Below are 22,377 nucleotides of genomic sequence, written 5' to 3'. Positions count from 1 at the left end.
GGGAGGGATCCCGAGGGTCTCCGGGCGCCAGATGTAGGAGGGAGCTGGTCTGGCTGCGGAGGAGGCAGAGGAGGAGAGAAGGGAGGGAAAAAGAGAGGAAGGGAGGGAAGGAGGGAGGGAGGGAGGGAGAGAGAGAGAGAGAGAGAGAGAGGCGGCGCTCAGCAGCGAGCCCCGGGAGGGGAGCAAAGAGGGTGGGGGGGCCGGGTTCCCATTACCACCTCAGCGGGAAAATGGAGAAATCGACACAAAGCTAATCTTTGCAGGGGGAGGCCAGCGGTTCCTCTCCGGGGGCCGGACCCGTAGACCAGCCCCCAGGAGGGGGAGGGGAGGAGACGGGCGCCTGGAAACGCTCTCGAGTGGCCGTGCGGTGGGCGCTGCGGCGCGCTCCGGGCGCGAGAAGGATGGATGCCGGTCGGCCGCCTTCCTCCGCGAGGGCTCGGCTGCAGCTCGGGGTTCAGGGCAGGCTCCGATCCCCTCCGCTCTCCTTGCCAGGCTGGCTGCTCCCCTCCGCAGCGGGCGAACCCGCCCGCCCGCCCTCCTCGTTCCTTCTCCCCGCCGCCTCCCGGAGGAGATGGCGGGTCCCCCGCCCCGGGCAGGGGCACCGGGGTGCTGCCCCGCGGGCGCTCGGGTTCGACCGGGGCTCCTCAGCTGGGCTGCGCTGGGACTCGGGCTTCCGCGGCGGTGCTGAAGGGACAGCTCCCGGACGGCCGGGCAGCGGCGCTGGGCCGGGCGGGGGGCTGCCGTCCCCGCCGGCTTTGGGGTGCCTGGGCCAGCGGGCACCGGCTCCGGTGTCTCTGCGCCCCGCGCTCCGCTCCGGGCTCCGGGCGGGCGGGAGGCGCCGCCAGCCGAGGCGAGAGGGGCTGCGGAGGTCGGGCCCGGGAGGCGGGGGAGGTAGGTCCGGGCGCGGCGGGGCGCGGCGGGGCCGGCGGGCCCGGAGGCGAGGTGCGGAGCGGCCGCCGCCGCCGCCGCCGCGGGCTGAGCTCCGCCGCCTGCCCGCTCGCTGGCTCGCTGGCTCGCCGGCTGCTCGCGCGGTCCGCGTCCAGCCCGCCGCTCTCCGGACACGGGCACACGGCGCGCGCAGCCGCACTCGCCCCCGGAGGGAGGCGCCGCGCTGGGTCCTAAAAAGCCCTGATTCCGCGCCCCCCTCCTCGCCTCGCGCCGAACCCGGCCTCGCTGCGCCCCGGCGCTGCGCCTCCGGCTCCGTGGGGACCCGCCGACGCTCCGCCCTCAGGGAGCTCCACGCCTGGGGCGGGCGGGGGCTCCCGGAGACGTCTGGGCGCGCGCCCCCGGGTCACACCGAGGTGAGAAGGGCGTGGGCACCCGCCAGTCTTCTTCCAGACAGGGGCCATCTTCCTCCCCCTTCCCCCGGGGAGACAGGACGTTCCCGACACCTGACCCAGGCTGGGACATTCCGCTCCACGGAGCCCGGAAACACCGACCCTTCCTTCCCACCGACCCCGGAGCCCCCACGATCCTTGCACAGGCATCCTTTCGCATGGACTCCAGAATAACACCTCCGGCACCGCCCACCTGTCCTCCTGGCCTTCCATTAACAATCAATCTTAATTATCCTCTTAGCCCCATGGACTCCTTCCTGAAGCAGACTCGCCCGTAGCTCCAGAGCACTGGGACTCTGCCACTGGGTCCCAGCTCACCAACTGCCCCCTCGCTCCCCCCCACTAACCTGTGTCTGTAAGTGAGGCCCACATTCAAGGTGGTGCAAGCGCCCTCAGGCTCCCTGGTCACTGAGGGTCCCCAATCCCCTTATATCTTCGGCTGCCTTGGGGTGGTGATGTGTGTCGCGGTTGGGTGTGTGCAGCTGCCTGCTGTGTGGTCCCTACAGCTTCAGAGCTTATTCTGGGGGCTGGCCTCAGGGCCCTCCTACCCATGCCTCAGTTTACTTATCATCCCCTCATTCCTTACCTGTTTGGGGCCGTTTACGAGGGACAAATTAAATCCCGCCCCTACCCTGTAGGGGCTCCCAGCCTTTAGGGGAAGTGGGCAGGTGAGACGACGCGGGAGCGTGGAGGTCAGGTCCAGCTCCTGGGGCTGCTGATCTCCATCCAGCACAATCAATCGAACACAGGCTGCCCAGGCAAAGGGCGATTTAATCAGGAAGGTCCAAGGCTCTTGTTGACCTGTTGGCACTTGATAACTGTGCAGACAGCTGTCCCTCTGACCAGAGACATTGTCATAAGCCAGGGGGACGGAGCCATGCTGCAGACATCTCTCCTTACTTAGGGAAATTACTCCCCAAACAGCCAAATCTGTATGTCATGGGGAAAAGGCTTGGAGGGGTGGAGCAGGGCAAGGGGCAGGGCTAAGAATGAAAGCGGGGAAGATACGGGGAGAGGCAGAGAGGCCCATTTAAGTCGGAAACAGAGATAGAGAGGAGCAAAGAGATGGCTGGAGTCAGGATTGCTTCTCTTCCCCACAGAAGCCAGGTGCTTCACTCCTCTAAATAGAAGCTGTTTTCCTGTCCATCTCGGAGTTAGATGGAATGGGGAGGCTGCTTTTCAGTGTCCTTCTCCCCTGACCAAGGCGAATCCCATCCCTTAACCACAAGGAGTCCCCTTGTGGTTCCGCCAAGCCTGGCTCCTTTTCAGAGCCCCAGGACACAAGCTCCAGGAATGGTGTACCCCACCTCTAAGAGGAATGAGTGGAGATGTGGAGAGCCAGAAGCAAGAGATGTGAGAAGGAAGGAGGGAGGGGCGGGGAGAGTGAGGGAAGATATGAAAATGGACACGGAGACCAAAATACACGCAGCCCCAGCTGGAAGCCATCAAGATGAAAACAAGAAAGGGTCTCTCTAGAGTAGCAGAGTGCTTCTAGCATAGCCAGATAGATGCTCAGCCCTTCTCCCCGTGCAACTTGTGATGCCAGTCAGAGGGCCTCAGGCTGTCCCCTATCCCTGAACCTCAGAGCCATGTAACATCAGAGTTCAGTTCCTGAACCTTCTCTCTAGCTCATCTCAACCAAAGGACTACCAGCGTCTCGGGGCTCCCCAACAATTTTGTTTCCACCCACAGAGCCCCAAACACAGAAGCCCATCACTGAGCTCTGGAAGATTCAAGAAAGGCTAGGACAGGGACTGGGACTCTTGAGATGCCATCTTCAGAGACTGTAGCTGTCTGGGCCTCGTTGAGGCTAAGTCCAGGACAGGGGCTTGCCTATGGTCTCTGAGTGCTCAATACTGACTTTCATCCAAACCTACCCCATGGCAAGTCCTAATGGGAGCCACCCAGTGTGACCTGGGCATAGGGAGAAGTAGGCAGAGAAACTGGTTAGCTAGAGAGATAGACACCAAAGGACCTTAGTAGGGAGGAAGTTGGGTGGTGAGGGACTCTAATCAGAGTGGGCTAGGAAAAAGAGCGATGCCAGGGCTAAAGGCTGAGCGTAGAGGAGGGTTCCCAGCACACCCTGCTCAGCAGAGGCCAGGCAGAAGAGCCTCCCTCCTCCATGGCACTCATCTGCTCCACTTTAGGGTTCTCACTTTAATCTCCGATGACAGCACTCCCTCCCAGCCTGGGCCTCAAGGACTGCTCCTCTTCTGTACCCTAAGCAGGGCATACAAGTCCCTTTCTCACTTCCCCTTCACACCGAGAGAAGGCTGGCATTTGCAGAAAGCCCAGAAAACCCACAATGACAACACATAAGAATGGGGGAGAAACACACCAAGAAACAGAGAAACCAAAACCAGGGCTTTGTAGAGGAATTGCTAGCCAACCCTAGTTTCTTTCTCACAAATATTAACCATAGGCCACCCCCCAGCTGCAAACCTCACCTCTTTTCCACTCTTGAGCACAGGTTTCTGCCCCTGCCCCCTCTTCAGAGGAAGCTGTACAGCCCACTGCCAAAAGGTTTTTGGTGACCCCACTGCTGGGACAGGGGTCACCCTTATCCAGCAATTATGAGATAGACTAAAATAGCCTGCCTGGGTTCTAATCCCCCGTCCATCCACCTTTGACTAATCATGACCTTGGGCAAGTCACTCAACTTCCCTTTGTTCCTTTATCTTTGGGTTTTGGTAATAATTGTCCCTATATCCTTCATGCCTCAGATCTGGATTTTTTTTCTTGGCTCAGCTAGAGAGCAGAGCATGCCTGATCCAGGAAGGCCCTGTGAGCTGAGCTGGATGGACTGGGAATCTGAGGGGAGACCTAAAGCCAAGTTTGGCCTATGTTGTCACAGCTGGCATTGGAAGGCCTTAGGTCTGGTCCTGCTGGGCTTGGGGAACTGGCCCAAGTCCAGGTCCCAGGCCTTTCTCCAGCTTGTCAAGTTGGCACATGGTCCTGCCTGCTCTCTTGCAACCAGAGCCTCCACAGTTCTGGTGGGTTGGGCTGCCATCTTGTGGCCGGGCCTGGAAACTAGTCTAAGAAGGACAGTGGCAAAGTAGACTTTTGGGGAGGCCTTGCTGGGAGGGTGGGGCCAGGGGCTGACAGATGTTCTCTCCCCAGGTCAGACCTCCTCTCTCTGTAATGGGCAGGGGAGAGTGAACCTAGAGGCGCCATCATGAGCAGTTGACGACCTTGGCCATAAAAAGATCTACACCTTGAGCCATGACACTGATGTTTCATCTGGATTGAACCTCAGGAGACATACAGCTGCTCCTTCTGGTCGCCTGTAGGACACATGCTCCTCTAAGGTCTCTGCACTCCTGACACTTCGTACCAGAGAAGTCGGGGTGCTTCATTGTTCACCACAGGAAGAAACCTAGACCTCCACCCAGTAGATGTGCGTCACTTTCCCAGTCACGACAATGGGGAAAAAAGTCTATGAAACCTTTTGGCCACTTTCTGGATCCACATTGGAAGAAGAGGACTGTCAGGCCACACATCCCAGGGGTGTCCAACCCACTGCCCACAGGTTGTAAATACAGACATTTTGTGTGACATTGTGACATGATGTTGTCATCTACAAAGTTCATGTTTGAAAACTGTGCAATTGAAGTACAAAAAAAAAATCTCATAATGGGGCTGGAGAGAGGACTCAGAAGCTAAAGGTACTTGCTGGTAAAGCGTGCTGGCCTGGGTTCAATTCTCCAGCATTCATATAAAGCCAAACACAAAAGCTGACCCATGTTGAGCAGGGAAGTGGTGGCATACACATTGAGTCCTAGCATTCAGGAGGCCAAAGTAGGAGGATTGCTGTGAGTTCAAGGCCAACCTGGGCTACAGAGTGCATTCCATGTCAGCCTGGGCTGAAGTAAGACTGCTTCAAAAATCGAAAAGAAGAGCCGGGCATGATGGCACATGCCTTTAATCCCAGCACTCAGGAGGCAGAGGTAGGGGGATTGCCATGAGTTCAAGGCCACCCTGAGACTACATAGTGAATTCCAGGTCAGCCTGGGCTAGAGTGAGACCCTACCTTGAAAACAACAACAACAACAACAAAGAAAACAAAACCAAAACAGTGGCATACATATGTGGCATTCTACCCCCACTCACATACAAATACAAATATTTTTCTAAAAACCTCTCATAATGTTCTAAGCAGGTTTATGATTTCGTGTTGGGCCTCATTCATAGCTGTCACGTGGGCTTTAGGTTGGACACCCCTGGAACAGGCTCAGCGAGATGTCACTTAGAATGTAACATTTCTAGTCAGAGTTAGTTATAAACCCTGTTTTTGTTGCTTAGTAGCTGTGTGAATTAATCATTTTACCTCTCTAGGTTTCTGTTTTTTCATCTGTGTAAAAGGAACGTTACTTCATGATTATTAAATGAAATGGTGCCTCACCTCTCCTTCCCGCTTTTCCCTTCCCTCAGCTGCCCATTTCCACCTCTCTGACCAGTCCCAGCCCACCTCTCCTTCCCCACTACTGCAATCCCTTGCCCTGACGGTGTTAGACCTCCTTGGGCCTGGCCTTTGGGAGGGCAGAGCCTCACTCTGTCTCTGTGCTGGCTATGGGAATGAGGTGGGGAGCTGGGAGACGATGAAGGTACATGCAGACGGTCAGGGGTGTGTGTGTGTGTGTGTGTGTGTGTGTGTGTGTGTGTGTGTGTGTGTGTGTGCAGGAAGAAGGAGTGGCTGTGTGCACTTCTCCACACATGTCCCCGGAAGCCCTAGACTGGGTTCCCCTGGAAGTAGCTGGAGACTTAATTCCTCCAGGGTTTTCCTCTCACCGTGGTTCACTTGATGGGAAGAGCCAGGTGGTTCTGGTGTGCCTGTGACACAACAGTGGTACCTGTGTGTGTCTGAGCCCACAGGGGACAGGCTAGCAGTGTGCACGGATGGGTGCAAGTGATGTCAGTCTTGATAAGGGGCCACTGTGTTTTAAAGTCGAAGATAAAAGGAAATATTTAGACAGAAAACAAATCAGAAGAAATTTAAAAATTTTTAAAGCTGATAAATAGCTGGCTGTGGTGGCACATACCTTTAATCCCAGCACTTGGGAAACAGAGGTAGGAAGATTGTGGTGAGTTTGATGCCAGCCTGAAATTACATAGTGACTTCCAGGTCATCCTGGGCTAGAGTGAGGCCTTACCTCAAAAAACCAAAAATATCCAGGCATTAAAGGCGCACACCTTTAATCCCAGCACACGGGAGGCAAAGGCATGAGTTCAAGGCCATTCTGAGACTACATAGTGAATTCCAGGTCAGCCTGAGCCAGAGTGAGACCCTACCTCGAAAAACAAAACAAACGAAACAAGAAAACAAAAACAAACAAAAAAGCTAATAAATACTACAAACATTAAAAAAAAAAAATCCAGAAGAGGATTGAAGAGATAGACGGCTTAGCAGTTAAGCGCTTGCCTATAAAGCCTAAGGACCCTGGTTTGAGGCTCAATTCCCCAGGACCTACATTAGCCAGATGCACAAGGGGGCACGTGCATCTGGAGTTCATTTGCAGTGGCTGGAGGCCCTGCTGCACCCATTCTCTCTCTCTCTGTCTTTGTCTGCCTCTTTCTCTTTCTGTCACTCTCAAATCAATAAGTAAAAATGAACAAAAAATAAAATAAACATCCAGAAGAAAGTCTTTCTGCTGTTAACTGCTTGACAATCATATGCAGTATTTGTAAATATGTTATATTTACTTGGAAGTGTTCAGAATGCCAACAGAGTTTTAACCCTTATTTCTGACAATAAAGAGATAATTTTAGTTAATATAACATTTATGTTACACAGGCTTCAGTCTTCATCTGAGATCTGAAGATGAACTCAGCCTCAGTCCTCCCTACATAGCTGGTTTTCTTTGCAACAAAGAACCGGCTTAATTTAGTTCCCAGGTTATACCAGCCAAGGCAAGCCCACTGAGAACTCCACTGAACAGTGCCACTGGAAGATGTTAAGAAATGCAAGGGTCCCGTCAGAAAAACAATCACTTCTTTTTTCTCCTTTTAGATGGCATCTTACACTGTTGTCCAGGCTGGTCTAGAACATGTAGGCTGAAGTGTTCCTCCTGCCTCAACTCCCAAGTAGCTGGCACTCAAGGTCCATGCCACCATGCCTGGCATCAGATAAAACAATCTTGTAGAAGAGCAGACTTGGAGGACTCACACCTCCTGATTTGAAAAGTGATTACAAAGCTTCTGTAATCAAATGCAGGAGTTACCAGGGACAGAGGCATCCGTCAGTGGAATGGAATTGAGAGGCCAGAGGTAAACTTATGCAGTTAGGACAATTCATTTCTTGCAAGGAGGCCAGGACAGAAAAGGAGGACAAGACAACAGGGTATTCACACGCAAAATGGCAACTTTGGACCCCTTCCTCACACCATGTAAAAAATTAACTAAAAATGTTCCAGAAAAACATATGCAAATTATTTAAATTACCATTCCTCCAAAGAAGGTATACGAATTGCCAGTGAGACATGAAAACATGTTTAGCATCATTAGGCAAAAACCACAACGGAATACCACTGTATACCCACTTTGGATAGTTATTAAAAGATAAAAATAGGGCTGGAGAGATGTCTTGGTGGTTAAGCGCTTGCCGGTGAAGCCTAAGGACCCTGGTTTGAGGCTTGATTCCCCAGAACCCACGTTAGCCAGAAGCACAAGGGGGCGCACATATCTGGAGTTCATTTGCAGTTGTTGGAGGCCCTGGAGTACCCATTCTCTCTCTCTCTCTCTCTCTCTCTCTCTCTCTCTGTCTGCTTCTTTCTCTCTCTGCCACTTTCAAATAAATAGATAAAAATAAACAAAAAAATTTTTAAAGACAAAAATAAGTGTTGTCCAGGATGTGAAGAAATTAAAGCTGTCTTACTCTGATGGTGATGCCTCTGGAAAAAGTTTGGCAGTTTCTAAAATATTTAAACGTAATTATGATGTACCTAACAATTTCAAACTAATACAATTTTAGGAATTGTATAAGTTAATTTCCTCATTACTGTGACAAAATACCAGACAAAAGTAACTTAAGGAAGGAAACATCTGAGAATCCAGTTCATCATGGCGGGGAAGGGATGGTGGCAGCAGTGGGAGGCAGCTGGTCACATCGCACCACAGGCGGTGGCGGGGGAGGTGGGTGTGGGTGCATCATTTGCTCTCTCCTTTTCATTCAGTCTGGGACCCGAGCCCATGCAATGACACTGGCCACATTCAGGAAGGTCTTTGCACCTCAGTTAGGCCTTTCTAGACATACCCTCATGGATACCCCACAGGTTTTTTTTTATCATGCATGATTCCTAATCCCCTCAAATTGATAAGATTACCCATCATAGGTATGTATCCAAGAGAATTAAAAGTGCACATTTATACAAAAACTTGTGTATGAATGTTCACAAAACCATTATTCATAATGGCTAAGAAATAGGAACAACCCAAATGTCCAACAGCTGATGAATAAATAAAATGTAATATTCTCATATAATGAAAGTTTATTCATACATAAAAGGAAATGATATACTGACATGCTATACCATGAATAAACCTTAAAAACATTATTCTAAGTGCAAGAAACAGCACACAAAATGCCATGTTCTGTGTGAATCTATTCATATAAAATGTCCCAAAATAGACAAACCCATAGAAATATAAAATGAATAAACCTGGGGCTTAGGGGTAGAGATATAGGGATAAATGACTGCTTATGGGTACAGCTTTCTTAAGGAGGTGATAAAAATGTTCTGGAATTAGATAGTGACGATGGCTGTACACTTATGAAAATGGCACAAACCAATTAAAATATACTTATTTTTTAAATTTTTATTACTGAATGAACTTGTTAAAAATTCTTTTGAGGCAGAGACTAACTGCAGCCCAGAGTGATCTGAAACACTCTGTAGTCCAGGCTGGCCTTGAACTCATGACAATCCTCCTACCTTGACTTCCCGAGTGCTGGGATTACAGGCATGTACCACCACACCTGCCTTTACTTACTTCTTGAGACAGGATCTTATAGGATAGCCCAGGCTGGCATTAAACCCATGGCAATCCTCCTGCCTCAAGCTTCCTGGACCCTGGGATTACAGGCATGTACCACCACTCCTGTCTGAAATTTACACTTCAAAGGGATGAGTTTTCTATTCTGTGAATTATATCTTAATAAAAAATGGGTACAAATAAAGAAGGCTAAGCTAGCCAGGAGACTATAGATAATGTGTATGGCTGAGACAACTCTCAGCTGTGAAATCTGATTCCTGTAAGAGATCTCCTTCACGGTCAGCTCCTTTCCTTCTCTGAAATGCCTCAAGTGAAATAGTGGAGAGTTTCAGAGCTTAGATGCACCTTTTAAAATCACTAATTTATCTCAAAGAGAAAAAGCCAAAGTCCAGACTGGTCAAGTCACATTTCCAAGGTTCCGAGCTGGTCAGTGGCACAGCCAGGCCCAACTCCCAGGCAGCCTACAGCCATTGCCGCACTCTTGACTCACTTTCTCTGCCCATGGGAATTTCACATGAATTAAAATCCTCTATGAAGTGAAAAAACAAAAAAAAGAAAAGAAAAGATCTTCTACGAAATAAAAGTAAATATTGCATAATCTCAAATGTAAAGTTTTCAGTAATAGTGGCATGTATGCAGGTTATTTAAAGGTTTTTCAAATGACCTGGAATTGACTTGTCCTGAGTTACTATCTCATAACCCTCTTTTGGAGGAAGAGGGTGTGTGTATATAAGTATGGTATGTGCATGTGTGTGTATGTGTGTGGGCAGCTGCATGTGTGTATATGCCTTAGCTCAACCTTGACGTCTTCCTCGGTTGCCCTCCGCTGTCTTCTTTGAGACAGGGTCTCTCGCTGAACCTCACTGATTTGATTAGCCAGCGATCCCCAGAGATTCTTTGTCTCTGCCTCTCAGCAGTGAGTTTAGGAGCATTCACCATTGTGTGTGGCATCTTATGTATCTTGAAAAGGGCTTTACCCACTGAGCCATTCCTCTAGCCCCCTATGCTCTTTTCTTAATATTCCTCCTCTCATTTCTCCACCTTGTCTCCTTTTCCTTGCCATTTTCAGTCTTGCCAGCCTCTTTCCACCCACCGCAGGCTTTGCATTGATTAATTCCTCTTGCGACATGGTTTTATAATGCCGTTGGCTGTATAATCATTCAGTCATCAGCACAGTTGCTGAAAACTTGTTTTGTACCATTGATAATGTTGAGGAGCTTCCTTCAGGCTCCTGACTATTGGAAATGTCATGTATGTTTTCAAGGTTGATGTCTCATTTGGAAAAACCTCAAACAAGCGTCTTTCCTCTGTGGGCTGTTAAGAGTGCAAAGCATTTAGATTTTTTCATGTGGTGATAAATTTTAAATATATTTTTAAAATTTTCATTTATATTTGCAAACAGAGAGAGAGAGAGAGAGAGCAAGGACATGATGTCAGAGTCTTCTGCCACTGCACTTTTCCCATTTTGTGCATCTGGCTTTATGTGGGTACTGGGGAATTGAACTCAAGCCAGCAGACTTTACAAGCAAGTGCCTCTAACAGCTGAGCCATCTCCCAGTCCAAATTTTACATATTCTTAGTGGATAAATTTCATCAAAATTTTGCTGATGTCTTGGAGGTTTTGTTACGGTGGCATATTCTGAATCTCATGCCATTTTGTTATTACATAGCAGACTCTTCCGAATGAGGAATGGTGGCCAGAGGTCTGAAAGAGCAAGAACTTAAAAGGTCACATGACCACTCCCCAAAGTTACAAGCATGATAAACAGAAGACAAACCTTGACCAATATTAATTAAAAATTGAAATATTTCCTCCAGGGGAAAAGGAAGGAAGCTGCCACAGGAGTAGCCTGGCCGTTGTTATGGGTAATAAGGGCAGAGGGAACATGGTTGTGCAGAGGGAATGTCTGTGTAAAGGACATGGGGTGTTCTGCGCTAGGCTCTGATTTGGAAGGTAAATTGGATGAAAGAGAAGATGAGATAGAGGTGCTAGCTCACAGCTAGCAGGCCGAGAGGGAAACAACGCACAAATTAGATCATGGGATCCGAAAACTTGTACCCTATGGGAGGAGTCAGAGAGTGGGGATGAGAGAGCAAGGGAAAGATGATAGATGGGGTTGGTAAAGTGTGCAAGCAACCTAGAGGTGAGCAAAGCTTGAAGCAGAAAAAAGAAGCCAGGCTGAGCCACTCAAAGGCAGATGTGGCAAGATTTGTTTAGAGCTGGAGTTGGGGGTGGGCGATAGAAGCAGTACCAGCGAGCCTCTGGAAAGCTTCAAGGCCTGGAGGTCAGTTCTCAGAGAGCATGGATGATGGTGCTTCCAGTGTAAAGCGCTAGGCGCGTCCCAGGGGTGGGCAATTACACCCTCAGAGTGAGCCATGGACATTTCTGTCCTGCAAACAGGTGTGTTGAGGGTGTCAATAGCTCTCACCTGAGGCTCATAGCAGCCAGGTGTGGCTGAGGCAGAGACAATGACCAAGGCTTCAGCGTCAGCACCCTGGAGCCTGTAAAAAGAAGGGGATGGGAAGCCACCCACAGGGCAACCCACGGCAGGCCAGAGGGCACCCTCATGCCCCCCTTGGTCCTGGCTGTGCCAAGAGGATTGCATGGGCCGCACCAAACCCCTTGGGGTGGGAGATGCAAGGATGCGCTAAGGAAGCATTCTAAGTGAAAGCAGGGCATCTCAAGAAAGGATGTCTGGGATTACAGAATGATAGTTGGGGAGTGCCTCCCATCCATGATGCCGTCCCCATCGTTGCCCTTTGGAGGAAATAACTGATCCAGGCAATGGAACCTCTTCATGCTGTATTGGACCTCACTAATACTCTCCTTGAGTATCTCCTTAGCTGTTGACCACAGGGACCAATTAGTGCCTGCTTGGAATGGATGGCAATGGTCCTTCAGAGATCCTGCCTACTATCTGTACAAAAGGTTTCATAATAGACTTATATAACATTTGAGAAATGTCTGGGCTTTTTTACCTGTTTAGGAAGGTATCTGAGAGGACAGTAAAGACAACAGTTTAAAACCCATGTTTTCCTGCATGGATGAAAAGAGAACTCCTAAAAGCCATGAGGTTGTTGAGTAAAGATCACAGTGCCAGGGAAGGGCTACCTTCCTAAGAGTTGTTGGCCAGGGAGGCCCCCAAATAAAAAAAAGGTTCCTACCACACTTGTTGGTTGCATTCTAGAACTAAATGGTATGACCCTATCACTGACACATGGCATGGTTTGGTTACAGGATGTGGAGAAATTAGGCTTGCAGTGAAGCATCATTCCTGCTGGCTGGCTTTCACAGTGCTGGAAGGTGCTATACAGGCTGTTGGGAAAGAATGGTCATCAATGGTCCTATTCAACTATGGGCCTGTACACTACAATACCAACATGCCCGGCAAGACGTGCCTGCCTGTGCAATCATAGCATGACTGTTGTAGGCACAGCCAACAACTCTGTGATTGGATTCAAGGCCCGCTCCACAGGAGGAAGTTCATGTCTGGTGCTGTAAACCTGATCAAAAGCCCATGGCTGGGGAGGCCATAGGCCCCAGTGGAGAAGCTACTGCTACTGTTTTGTTTGATGCAGGTGATGGTCTTGTCAGACTGTTTGCCGAACACCTGTGCTTGTGTCTATCGAGAAGCATTGGTCCATACAGTATGGCCACTATTCCTGCTGCTGTCTGCTTTGGTCCTGGAGGAAAACTTGCAGTTGGCAGTGGTTGCTGATGCAAGGACTCATAACTGATCAAACTCCTGACAGAGTGACCATTGCTGTGACATAGTGGCCCAGTGCTCAGCCAAAGATGGGCACCTTTTACACTCCTCCCCACCACCAAGGCTCAGGAACATTGCAGAGGAGGGGCAGAAAGAGTGTCAGAGCTGGAGGAAGGGTGTTATGTAGCAGATTCCTCCCAGTTGAAATATTCCTTCCTGAAGAGAGGAAGGAGCTCTGGGGATTCAGGAAGTTAAGTCACATCAACACTCCTCAAAGTTATAGGAATGTAAACAACTGGTGAAGGATGTGTTTTGACCTCTGATTCTTAGAAATTGAAATATTATGTCCTAGGTGGGAGAGGGGAGGATGCGCAGAAGACTCTGGAACTCAACAAGTCTGGGAAAAGGTTGCAAGACCCCACCAGAAAGTTATATACAGGGAAAACCGCTTGGGGAAGGGATGGACTGTGCGGAAGAGCTGCCTGCAAGTTGATCCGGCCTGTGAGCTGAGCTGCGTGCAGGTTGCGTCATGTGGCCCAGAGATGCAGCTTCTCTGAGCAGTCATCTATACTGGGTGAGCTTTTTGGTGACACAGCTGCCTTTGAGTCATCCACGCTCCTGTGAGCAACCTCTCATCCTGCACTGTGAGGAACCCCAACAAACCCATTGGTTCACCAACATTGGTTTTGGGGTAATCATACTTTGGCCTGTCATCCGAGCCAGAGCTGGGGTGAACAGCCATGAGCTTGCATAGCCCTGGGGAAGACATGTTCTGTGATAGAACCCTGGGGGACCTCAAGGGAGTGTCAAGAACCGCTCAGGGCATCTGCAGCCTCAGCTAGAAGCCTCTGTGGTGGCGCAGCAGTGCATGGCCTCAGGGGCTGCAGCAGGGGCCAGAGGACCTCACCCCAACAAGAACCCTTCCCTGCCAGGTTCTTAAGATGAGGGTCTGTGGGGGCTGGGGGGTAGAATGTGTGCAGAAGCCCTGTAGGGCCTGGGACCCAGAGGAGCGCAGGGGTCCCTGGAAGGAGGTATGCGCGGGCGGCGTGGTCTCTATCTCCTTTCTCAAGGCACAGCTGAATGCACTTCTGCGGCCGGCAGCCCTCCTCAGCACGGAGTCTATGCCTCTCTTCCGCTCAGCCCGCTCAGCCCCAGGGGAGCAGTATGGTCCTGGTCCCCAGTGGCGCTCCTCTCACAGGCTCTGGGGCTCACTCTGTGCCAGGAGTGACATTCTCAGCCTCTCACCCGCTTCAGCCAGTGGGAGGAGACTATAGAAGACCCCAGCATCACCCTGGGTTATCTGCAAACACTCATCAAATCAGAATCTCTACAGAGTGGGGCCAGACAAGAGTTTGTAATTCATTAATTTATTGTTTGTTTTTTCGAGGTAGGGTCTCAACCTGGAACTTACGCTGTTGTCCCAGGCTGGCCTTACACTCATGGTGATCCTCCTAACTCTCCCTCTCGAGTGCTGAAATTAAACGTGTGTGTGCCACTAGCCCAGGTTCAATTTAATTTTTTTTATTTTAAAGGATTTTTTTGAGACAGGGTATCACTTTGTCGCGCATGTGGCCTCGAAACTGCAGCTGTCCTCTTGCCTCAGTCTCCCCAGTGCTGGCATTACAGGTGTGAGCAACCCTTCCTTGCTGCTTTGTTTTGAGATGGTGTCTTATACGTCTCAGGCTTGGACTGTGCAGTTGAGGATGGCCTTGAACTCCTGCCCTCTTGCCTTCGCTTCCCAAGTACTGAGATCACGCAGGCGTGTGTCATCAGATGCGGTGCAGGGATAGAACACAGGGCTTTACGCATGCCAGGCAAGACTGAGCTGAGCTGAGCTACATCTCCACCATCTCACTCTCCTTTCCATCTACCTCCTCTTTTTTTTTAAAAAAAGATTTTATTTTTATTTACTTATTGGAAACAGAAAGGGGGAGAGTGACAGAGAATGGGCATGCCGGGACCTCTAGCCACTGCAAACGAACTCCAGATGCATGTGCCTCCACGTGCATCTGGTTTACGTGGGACCTGGAGAGGCGAACCTGGGTCCTTAGGCTTCGCAGGCATGTGCTTTAACCGCTAAGCCGTCTCTCCAGCCCCAACCTCTTCTTTTAAAAATATTTTATTTATTTGAGAGAGAGAGAGAGAGAGAGAATGGTGTTTCAGGGGCCTCTAACTCCTGACATATGCACCACCTTGTGCAGCTGACTTACGTGGGTACTGGGGAATCAAACCTGGGTCCCTAGGCTTCGCAGGCAAGAGCCTTAACCGCGAAGCCATCTCTTCAGCCCTCCTCCCCTTCGTTACTTCCTTCTTCCCTCCTCCTGGCATCCCAGCGCATCGTGCACAAGAAGCGCTGAGTCGCCTGCGGTGCTCAGAGGAAACTCCCAAAAGTTGGAGGCGCGGCCAGCCGCCTTTCCCCGGCGCCGTCCTTCGTGCGGTCCGCCGCCCGCAGGGGTCGCTCGCAGACTTACCTCCCGCCCCCTGCCCACAGACCCAGGGAAAGCCGGAGCCACCGCGCTATAAATTAGCGTCTTTATTTCCAACACCTGAGCGAACGAGCGCCCGCTGCTCGCCCGCCTGCCGTAAAAACATACAAAGTCCCTGTTGCACCGCACACCACACCTCGGAGATAAATACAGCCCTGGGGGCTCCCGCTCTGAGAGAGCGGCTCTTATGTACAGGAATAGATTACAAAAGTCTTATATATACACACATACATGATTTTTAAAAAAGTGGTCCTGAACCGCGGGACGGGGGAGGGCCGGGCACCACCTGTTACACGCGGGATCGGAGCGGCCCCGGATACGGGACGGCGCGACCACGAGGGGCCGCGTCTCCACCGACCACCTGGGCGTGGAGGGCGGGGCGTAGACTTGCCAGGAGCTCAACCCCGACTCCGGGACGATAAAGAAAAGGCAAGGCGTGTCCGTGCCAGCATCCGCTCTGGCTCATGGTGGGGGTGCAGCAAATAGCCAAGGCGGTGGCTTTCAGGGAAGGATGCTACTTGGGGGGGGGGGGGAGGGTTATGGGGAGAACGGATCGTGCGTCCTTGCCCTGGGGCCGGGGTTGGGGACAGAGTTCCGTTTTCCCGCCTCTCCTGCCTCAGGAGAGTTCGCTTTGAAAGCGAGATTGATTGGGAGGAGTGGCATATAAACTCCCGTCTTTCGGGCGCGAGGAGCACCATCCCTCGGGAGGACAGGTGGCTCGCTATCCATACGACCCCTCAAAGCACCTGGTAGATGGGGTTGGGGTTCGCGCCCGCGGGGCCCTGCGGTTTGGCGTCGGGGGCCGGGGTGGCGGGCCCAGACTCCCCGTCGCTCGGGGCGGCGCCCTCCGGCGGGTGCGGAGGCGACTCGGGCGGCGCGTCGGTCAGCAGGAGCGCGGGCGCCGCGGGGCTCGCGGAGGACGAGATGCGCTCCACGATGCTGGACAGGCAGTCCAGGCTGGACACGGCCGCGCTCTTCCCGGGCCTGGGCTCTACACGCGGGGTGGGGTGGGGCAAGAGGGGGAAACCAAGGTTAGCAAGCAGGACTCGGGTCATCGTAAGACTCCAATCCCCCGGGCCTTGTGTTTTGGGGCCAGACGGGGACACTAAGGACTTGCCACAGAGCAGGACGATGGGAGAGCTTATCATCCCATTCCCTGCGCCATCACTCAAGATATGCACGTGTGTGTGTGGAAGCGGGTCCTAGATAGAGGGGAAGCCCGGGCAGCTCAAATGGGGGGGGGGGCGCGGAAGTGTGGGGGACGGGGATACGCACCATTGGGCGCCTCGTTGAAGTAGGCGCCATCGTAGCAGTTCCGCCTCCGGGCGCCGCTCGGAGGACCGCCGAGGTCCATCTGCCAATAGCAGGAACAATACCTCGTCAGCTCCACCAGACGGCGTGGGGCCCGGGCATCACTTTCTGAGTCCGCCCCCTCCCCATCTCCAACTCCCACTCCTCCTTTGCCTCCACTTTGGGAACCGGACCTATATCCGGATTAAGAGGTAGATGGCGGCATGCATTAAGAAGTGAGGCCAAGGGCTCACTTGGAGAGATGGCTTAGCGGTTAAGGAGTTTGCCTGCAAAGCCAAAGTACCCCGGTTCGATTCTCCAGGACTCACGTAAGCCAGATGCACAAGGGGGCGCACGCATCTAGAGTTCGTTTGCACTGGCTGGAGGCCCTGGGGCGCCCTTCCTCTCTCTCTCTCTCTCTAAATAAGTAAATAATTTTAAGAAATTTTAAGAAGTGAGGCCAAAACAGAGAGTGGGCGGTCACCTAGAGGCACAGATCTGCGCTCTGACCCGCAGGGTACGTGGAGGCAAAGCGTACTTTCGGTGTCTGCGGAGCAGGGCTCTAGCAGTGCCTCTACCCGGCACATGGCGCACGTCCCAAGCGACTGGGAGAGCAGCCCGCTACCCCAGAGAGGGCTGCTGCTGACGCCCAGGTCTACCCTTAGGAAGCGGCTGGCTCTTCCCTCCCCCAGGTCCAGTTCCTGGTCCCCAGAAACACGTCGCAGGCCCTCGGTGCAGTCTTCCCTTCTCCCGCATAAGGACTTACCATGCCGTCGGAGCAGTTGGAGCGCGGGCTGGACGCATCCGAGTCTCCGCTGTAGTGCTCCGCGCCGCGGCCCGGGGGCAGCGGGCCCAGCGCGTAGAAGGCGGCGGCGGCGGCGGTGGCGCCGGGGGCCGCGGCGTCCTGGTCGCGCAGCAGAGCCTGCAGGCCTTCGATGTAGCGGATGGCGTTGCGCAGGATCTCCACCTTGGGCAGCCGCTGGTTCGGGTTGCTGGACGTGCAGCGCTTGAGGGTCTCGAAGGCCTCGTTCACTTTGCTCAGGCGGCGGCGCTCACGCATGGTGGCCGCCTTGCGCCGATCGGCGTTGGTGGTTTTGCGCTTGCAAGCCTTGCAGGCCCACAGCAGGCAGCGGCCGGCCTGGTGGTGGCCGCTGGGCGCGCGCACGTGCTCGTCCTCGCGCGCGCCCGGGCCCGGGTGCACGGCGGCCGGGAAGTGCGAGTGCTCCTCGGGCTTGAGCAGGGCGCCCACGTGCACGAGGCGCGGGTCCAGGTCCTCGAAAAAGCGCAGGTCCGGGGAGTCGAAACACGGGTCATCGTAGAAGTCGTCCGCTGTGGCAAAGGAGCAGAGAGAGCCGTCGGGGACACTCAGGTCCACGTCTCGCAGCGGCGGCGACAGCAGCTCCATAGCCCAGCGAGGGGTGGCGCGGACCTGCCCTCGCCCAACCCGAGCGACCCGACTGGGTGTCACTGCGGAGCCACCGGCAGTGAGATGGCAAAGTGCCGGGGGCTTTGGAATGCACACCCGACTGTCCTCCACCTCCACCTCCACCTCCACCCAGTCCTGCCCTGTCCGCTCGGAGGTGTGGCGAAGAAACAGTCACCGCGTCCAGGGGGTTCCTCAACCCTAGCTGCTCGCCAGGCTCCGGTGGGCTATTTATCCGGGATAGCCTAAACGTCCCGGAGACCGAGCGCGCGGCCGAGGGCGGGGAAGCCCGAGGCCAATAGGAGCGGAGCAGGGCGGGGACTTGGGGTCCCCAGGGTGGCCGCCGGGGCCAAGGAGTCCCCCTCCCCTCGCTCCGCACCAGTGCGCGCGCTCTGGCCGCTGCCTAGCCTGGGAGGAGGACCGAGGCTGGCAGCGCCACGCGGCACTTGGCTCTCCCGTGCGCCCCTCCCGAGCCTCTCCAGCGCTACTCCTGCGTCCGCGGGAATGCTAGCCGCGCGCTCACCCCGGAGCTAACCTCGGACCCCGCTCTTGTCTCCTGAGTTGTGGGGAGACCAGGGCCAGAATATGGGTTAGAAATCAGAGGGCAGGTAGCGAGATGGTTACATAACCAGACATGCTGGCTAGGGGCGAGGGCGACTGGAAAGGGCGCAAGAGACTCTGACACGGAGGGTCTAAGTGGGTAGGTCTGAGACCAAAAACATGAAGGTGTGACATTCGGGCAGTTTCCACTCTGGGTGCTGCGGGTTTAGCACATCTTCCCTGGAGACTTAGAAACCCTCCAGAGTCCTGTCTCTCTAGAAGTTAGACGTCTTCGTTAAACCCTGGCCTGGGAGGGAGGGAAAGTGTGAGAGGGACTGCCACCCAACTCACCCAGCGCTGTTCTCCCGGTGTCCAGGGGGCGCGGCTTGTGGTCTAGGGTGAGCTAGGTAGAAAACCTGTCTGGGTTCATGTCATCTTGATCTGAACTGAAGCAAGAGAAGACATTTCTTAAAGGTCATGATGGCCAGACCTGGCCTGGGGAATTCCACCTCACAGTGGAGTCCAGGTCTGTGTGACTTGGTGCAGGTCACATCTCCTGCCCATGCCCCAGTTTCCATTTTATAGACCCAGGGATAATAGCGACTTCCTGGCATAACTGTGATGAGACTCGGAAGAAAGGGCGGTGTGAGGTTGTGGCCCAGCCTCGGTCCCAGCCCCAGCGCAGGGTAGGCGCAGCAGTCTGTCTAGCCTTCCCCTGAGTCCTGCAAGAAGCCTCGGAGACTCCAGGTTCTGCCCCTCTGGAGGCTTCATTCGTGTCTCTTCCCAGCAGGGAGGCCAGAAGCAGGAGGAGGCAGGCACTCCAAAGGAGGCGTGATATGCACCCCAACGCACCCCACCCCACCTCCGAGGACCTTAGGCACCTTGGGAGTCTGGCTGGACATCTTTCTTGACAGCCTACCTCATAGCCACTGCTGGATACTAGAAATCTGAGTGAGGATGGTGTTGGCACGACCTTCTGGAGGCCATCTTAGCCGATTCTTCTAGGCCCTGAGAAGACCACCTCACCTAGCAAAACCAGAAGGCCTTTTGGAAGTCCAAACTTCTTTTTTTTTGGTTTGGTTTTGGTTTTTCAAGGTAAGGTCTCACTCTAGCTCAGGGTGACCTGGAATTCACTATGGAGTCTCAGGGTGGCCTCAAACTGATGGCAATCCTCTCACCTCTGCCTCCCCAGTGCTGGGATTAAAGGCGTGCGCCACCACTCCGGGTTCAAACCTCACTTCTCCGTCACTGGTAGTACTAGTGCTGAAGGCCCCTCCATAAGGTGTTCACTCCATAACGTCACCTTTGTTTACTCACTCCACACACTTATGAAGCATCTGCCATACGTAAGAGTCTGGTTCAGGTATTGGATAGAGCCGTGAGCAAGCCCAAGGCCCCCTCCCAGGGTGCTCACATTGTAGGGTCGCTTAGCAAACAGATGGGCAAGGAGGCAGTGATGGCAGAACTTCACGAGTCCTGCAAAGACAGGTGAAGACAGGCAAGGGGGCAGTGGCAGGACTGCGTGGGGCGGGCTTAAGGCACAGCACGGAGCTTGCGCTGCCTACGGAAGACCAGCCCGCCTCTCCAGCTTCACCTGGAGCCACGGCTCGCCTTGGGGGCTCCATTCCACTTAGCCTGATACATGTTTGTTTTTAACTTTTTTTGTTTATTTTTAATTTTTATTTATTTATTTGAGAGCAACAGAGAGAAAGAGACAGATAGAGAGAGAGAGATTATGAATTGGTACGCCAGGGCTTCCAGCCACTGCAAGCGAACTCCAGATGCGTGCACCCCCCTTGTGCATCTGGCTAACGTGGGTCCTGGGGAACCGAGTCTTGAACTGGGGCCCTCAGGCTTCACAGGCAAGCGCTTAACCACTAAGCCATCTCTCCAGCCCTTTTCACAAAAATTTTTAACAGTCAACGAGGTTTTGCCTCAGAGTCTCATAGTTGTTGCTCTAAGCCTATATAGTCATCTCCCCTGGACTTTTCATAGATTTGACTAGTCTCAGCTCCGGCTTATTTTACCAGGAGCATGCTGGCTACCAGAAGGCAAGGCCAAAAGCAACAGGGCCGATCAGGAGACCGCTGCAGTAATGCAAGCAGCCAGTGGTCATGCCATTGAGATGGACACTTAGCTTTGCAGGGCAGCAGTGGCGCTGGTAATACTGAGCTGTCAATGGCTTTTGGCCTGTCATCCCAACACGGGGGAGGTTGAGGTAGAGGATCACGAGGAGTTCAAAGCCAGCCTGGACTTCACAGTGAATTTTTAGGTCAGTTTGAGCTAGAGTGAGACAAGACCCTGCAGCAAAAGGAAACAAGTGGTTGTATACAGATGCATTTTCTTTTCTTTTTTTTTAAAATATTTTTTATTTATTTATTTGAGAGCAACAGACACAGAGAGAAAGACAGATAGAGGGAGAGAGAGAGAATGGGCGCGCCAGGGCTTCCAGCCTCTGCAAACGAACTCCAGACACGTGCGCCCCCTTGTGCATCTGGCTAACGTGGGACCTGGGGAACCGAGCCTCGAACCGGGGTCCTTAGGCTTCACAGGCAAGCGCTTAACCGCTAAGCCATCTCTCCAGCCCCAGATGCATTTTCAATATGGAGCCAGTTAGATGCATTCCTGCCTGGCTGTGCACCCGGGGACAAGAGAGGAGTGAAAGATGACTTTTGGAAGAAGGGTGTTAGGAAACAGCAGGTCTGGGGGTGGCAGATGAAAAGACCCAGTTTGGGCAAACTTTGAAACACATTAAATATCCAAGTGGGCTAGGTATGGTGGCATATGCCTTTAATCCCAGCACTCGGGAGGCAGAGGTAGGAGGATTGCCATGAGTTTGAGGCCGCCCTGAGAATACATAGTGCATTACAGGTCAGCCTGGGCTAGAGTGAGACCCTACCTCGTTCATGAGGCTGGAGGTCCACAGGGGAGGTTCAGGCAGGTTGAAGCATTGACCACTGCATCTTTCATACTGCCCTCAAGTCTGTCATTCCCAGTGTCATCATCTAGGCTAAGCCACCCTGCCCCTGCTGGCTGGGATGGTTCCACTAGATGCCTACTCTGCTCACTAGCACTCTGGCCCAAGGGAGCCTTCCACAGCCCAGTGGAGATCCTGGCACTCCTAAATCTCTCCCTTTCCTGGCCTACACAGCCATGTGTGAGCTGGCCTCTGCCTGTTCCCCAACTTCATCTGGAGCCACTGTCCCCTCAGGTGGCCCCGTTCCACTTAGCCTGACCTCCATTTCTTTCTTTAACACTCTGCATAGGATCTTGCCTCAGAGCTTAGAGTCTTGCACTTGCTGCTGTAAGCTTAGAGCCCTCTGCCCTGGGCTGTGCCCAAGATTGGCAACTTCTCGGCTTTCAGCTCTCAGCTCGAATGTTGCCTTCTTGAAATGTCTCTAACCATCCCCCTCCCCCCACCACCCAGGTAGGCACATCCCTGACCGGGAGCAGAGCACCACCCTGCTTGTTTCTGTCTTCATAATGCCACTTCACAGCGATCTTGTCTCCAAGTTTGGTCAGTGACAGATATGAAGGCAATCATGAGCTCAGGGATGTTTTGTTCATGGCAGCATTTTTGGAAACCACCACAGCAGTGGTCACAT

General features: G+C 53.0%; 1 protein-coding gene across 1 annotated transcript; it reads right to left on the bottom strand.

The window, feature by feature from the left end:
- Window positions 1–16,256: 16,256 nt before the first annotated feature.
- Myod1 (myogenic differentiation 1) lies at window positions 16,257–18,214 on the bottom strand. The gene is made up of 3 exons (XM_004650824.2): window positions 17,576–18,214; window positions 16,795–16,873; window positions 16,257–16,510 (listed from the first exon to the last, which is right to left on the bottom strand). The coding sequence occupies exons 1-3, from the start codon at window positions 18,212–18,214 to the stop codon at window positions 16,257–16,259; spliced, it is 972 nt and encodes a 323-aa protein (XP_004650881.2).
- Window positions 18,215–22,377: the final 4,163 nt, after the last annotated feature.

This window comes from Jaculus jaculus, chromosome 3 (genome assembly GCF_020740685.1).
Source record: "Jaculus jaculus isolate mJacJac1 chromosome 3, mJacJac1.mat.Y.cur, whole genome shotgun sequence".
NCBI classification, from domain to species: Eukaryota; Metazoa; Chordata; class Mammalia; order Rodentia; family Dipodidae; genus Jaculus; species Jaculus jaculus.
The sequence above is the reverse complement of the archived record's forward strand: the minus strand, read 5'-3'. Positions and strand labels throughout refer to the sequence as shown.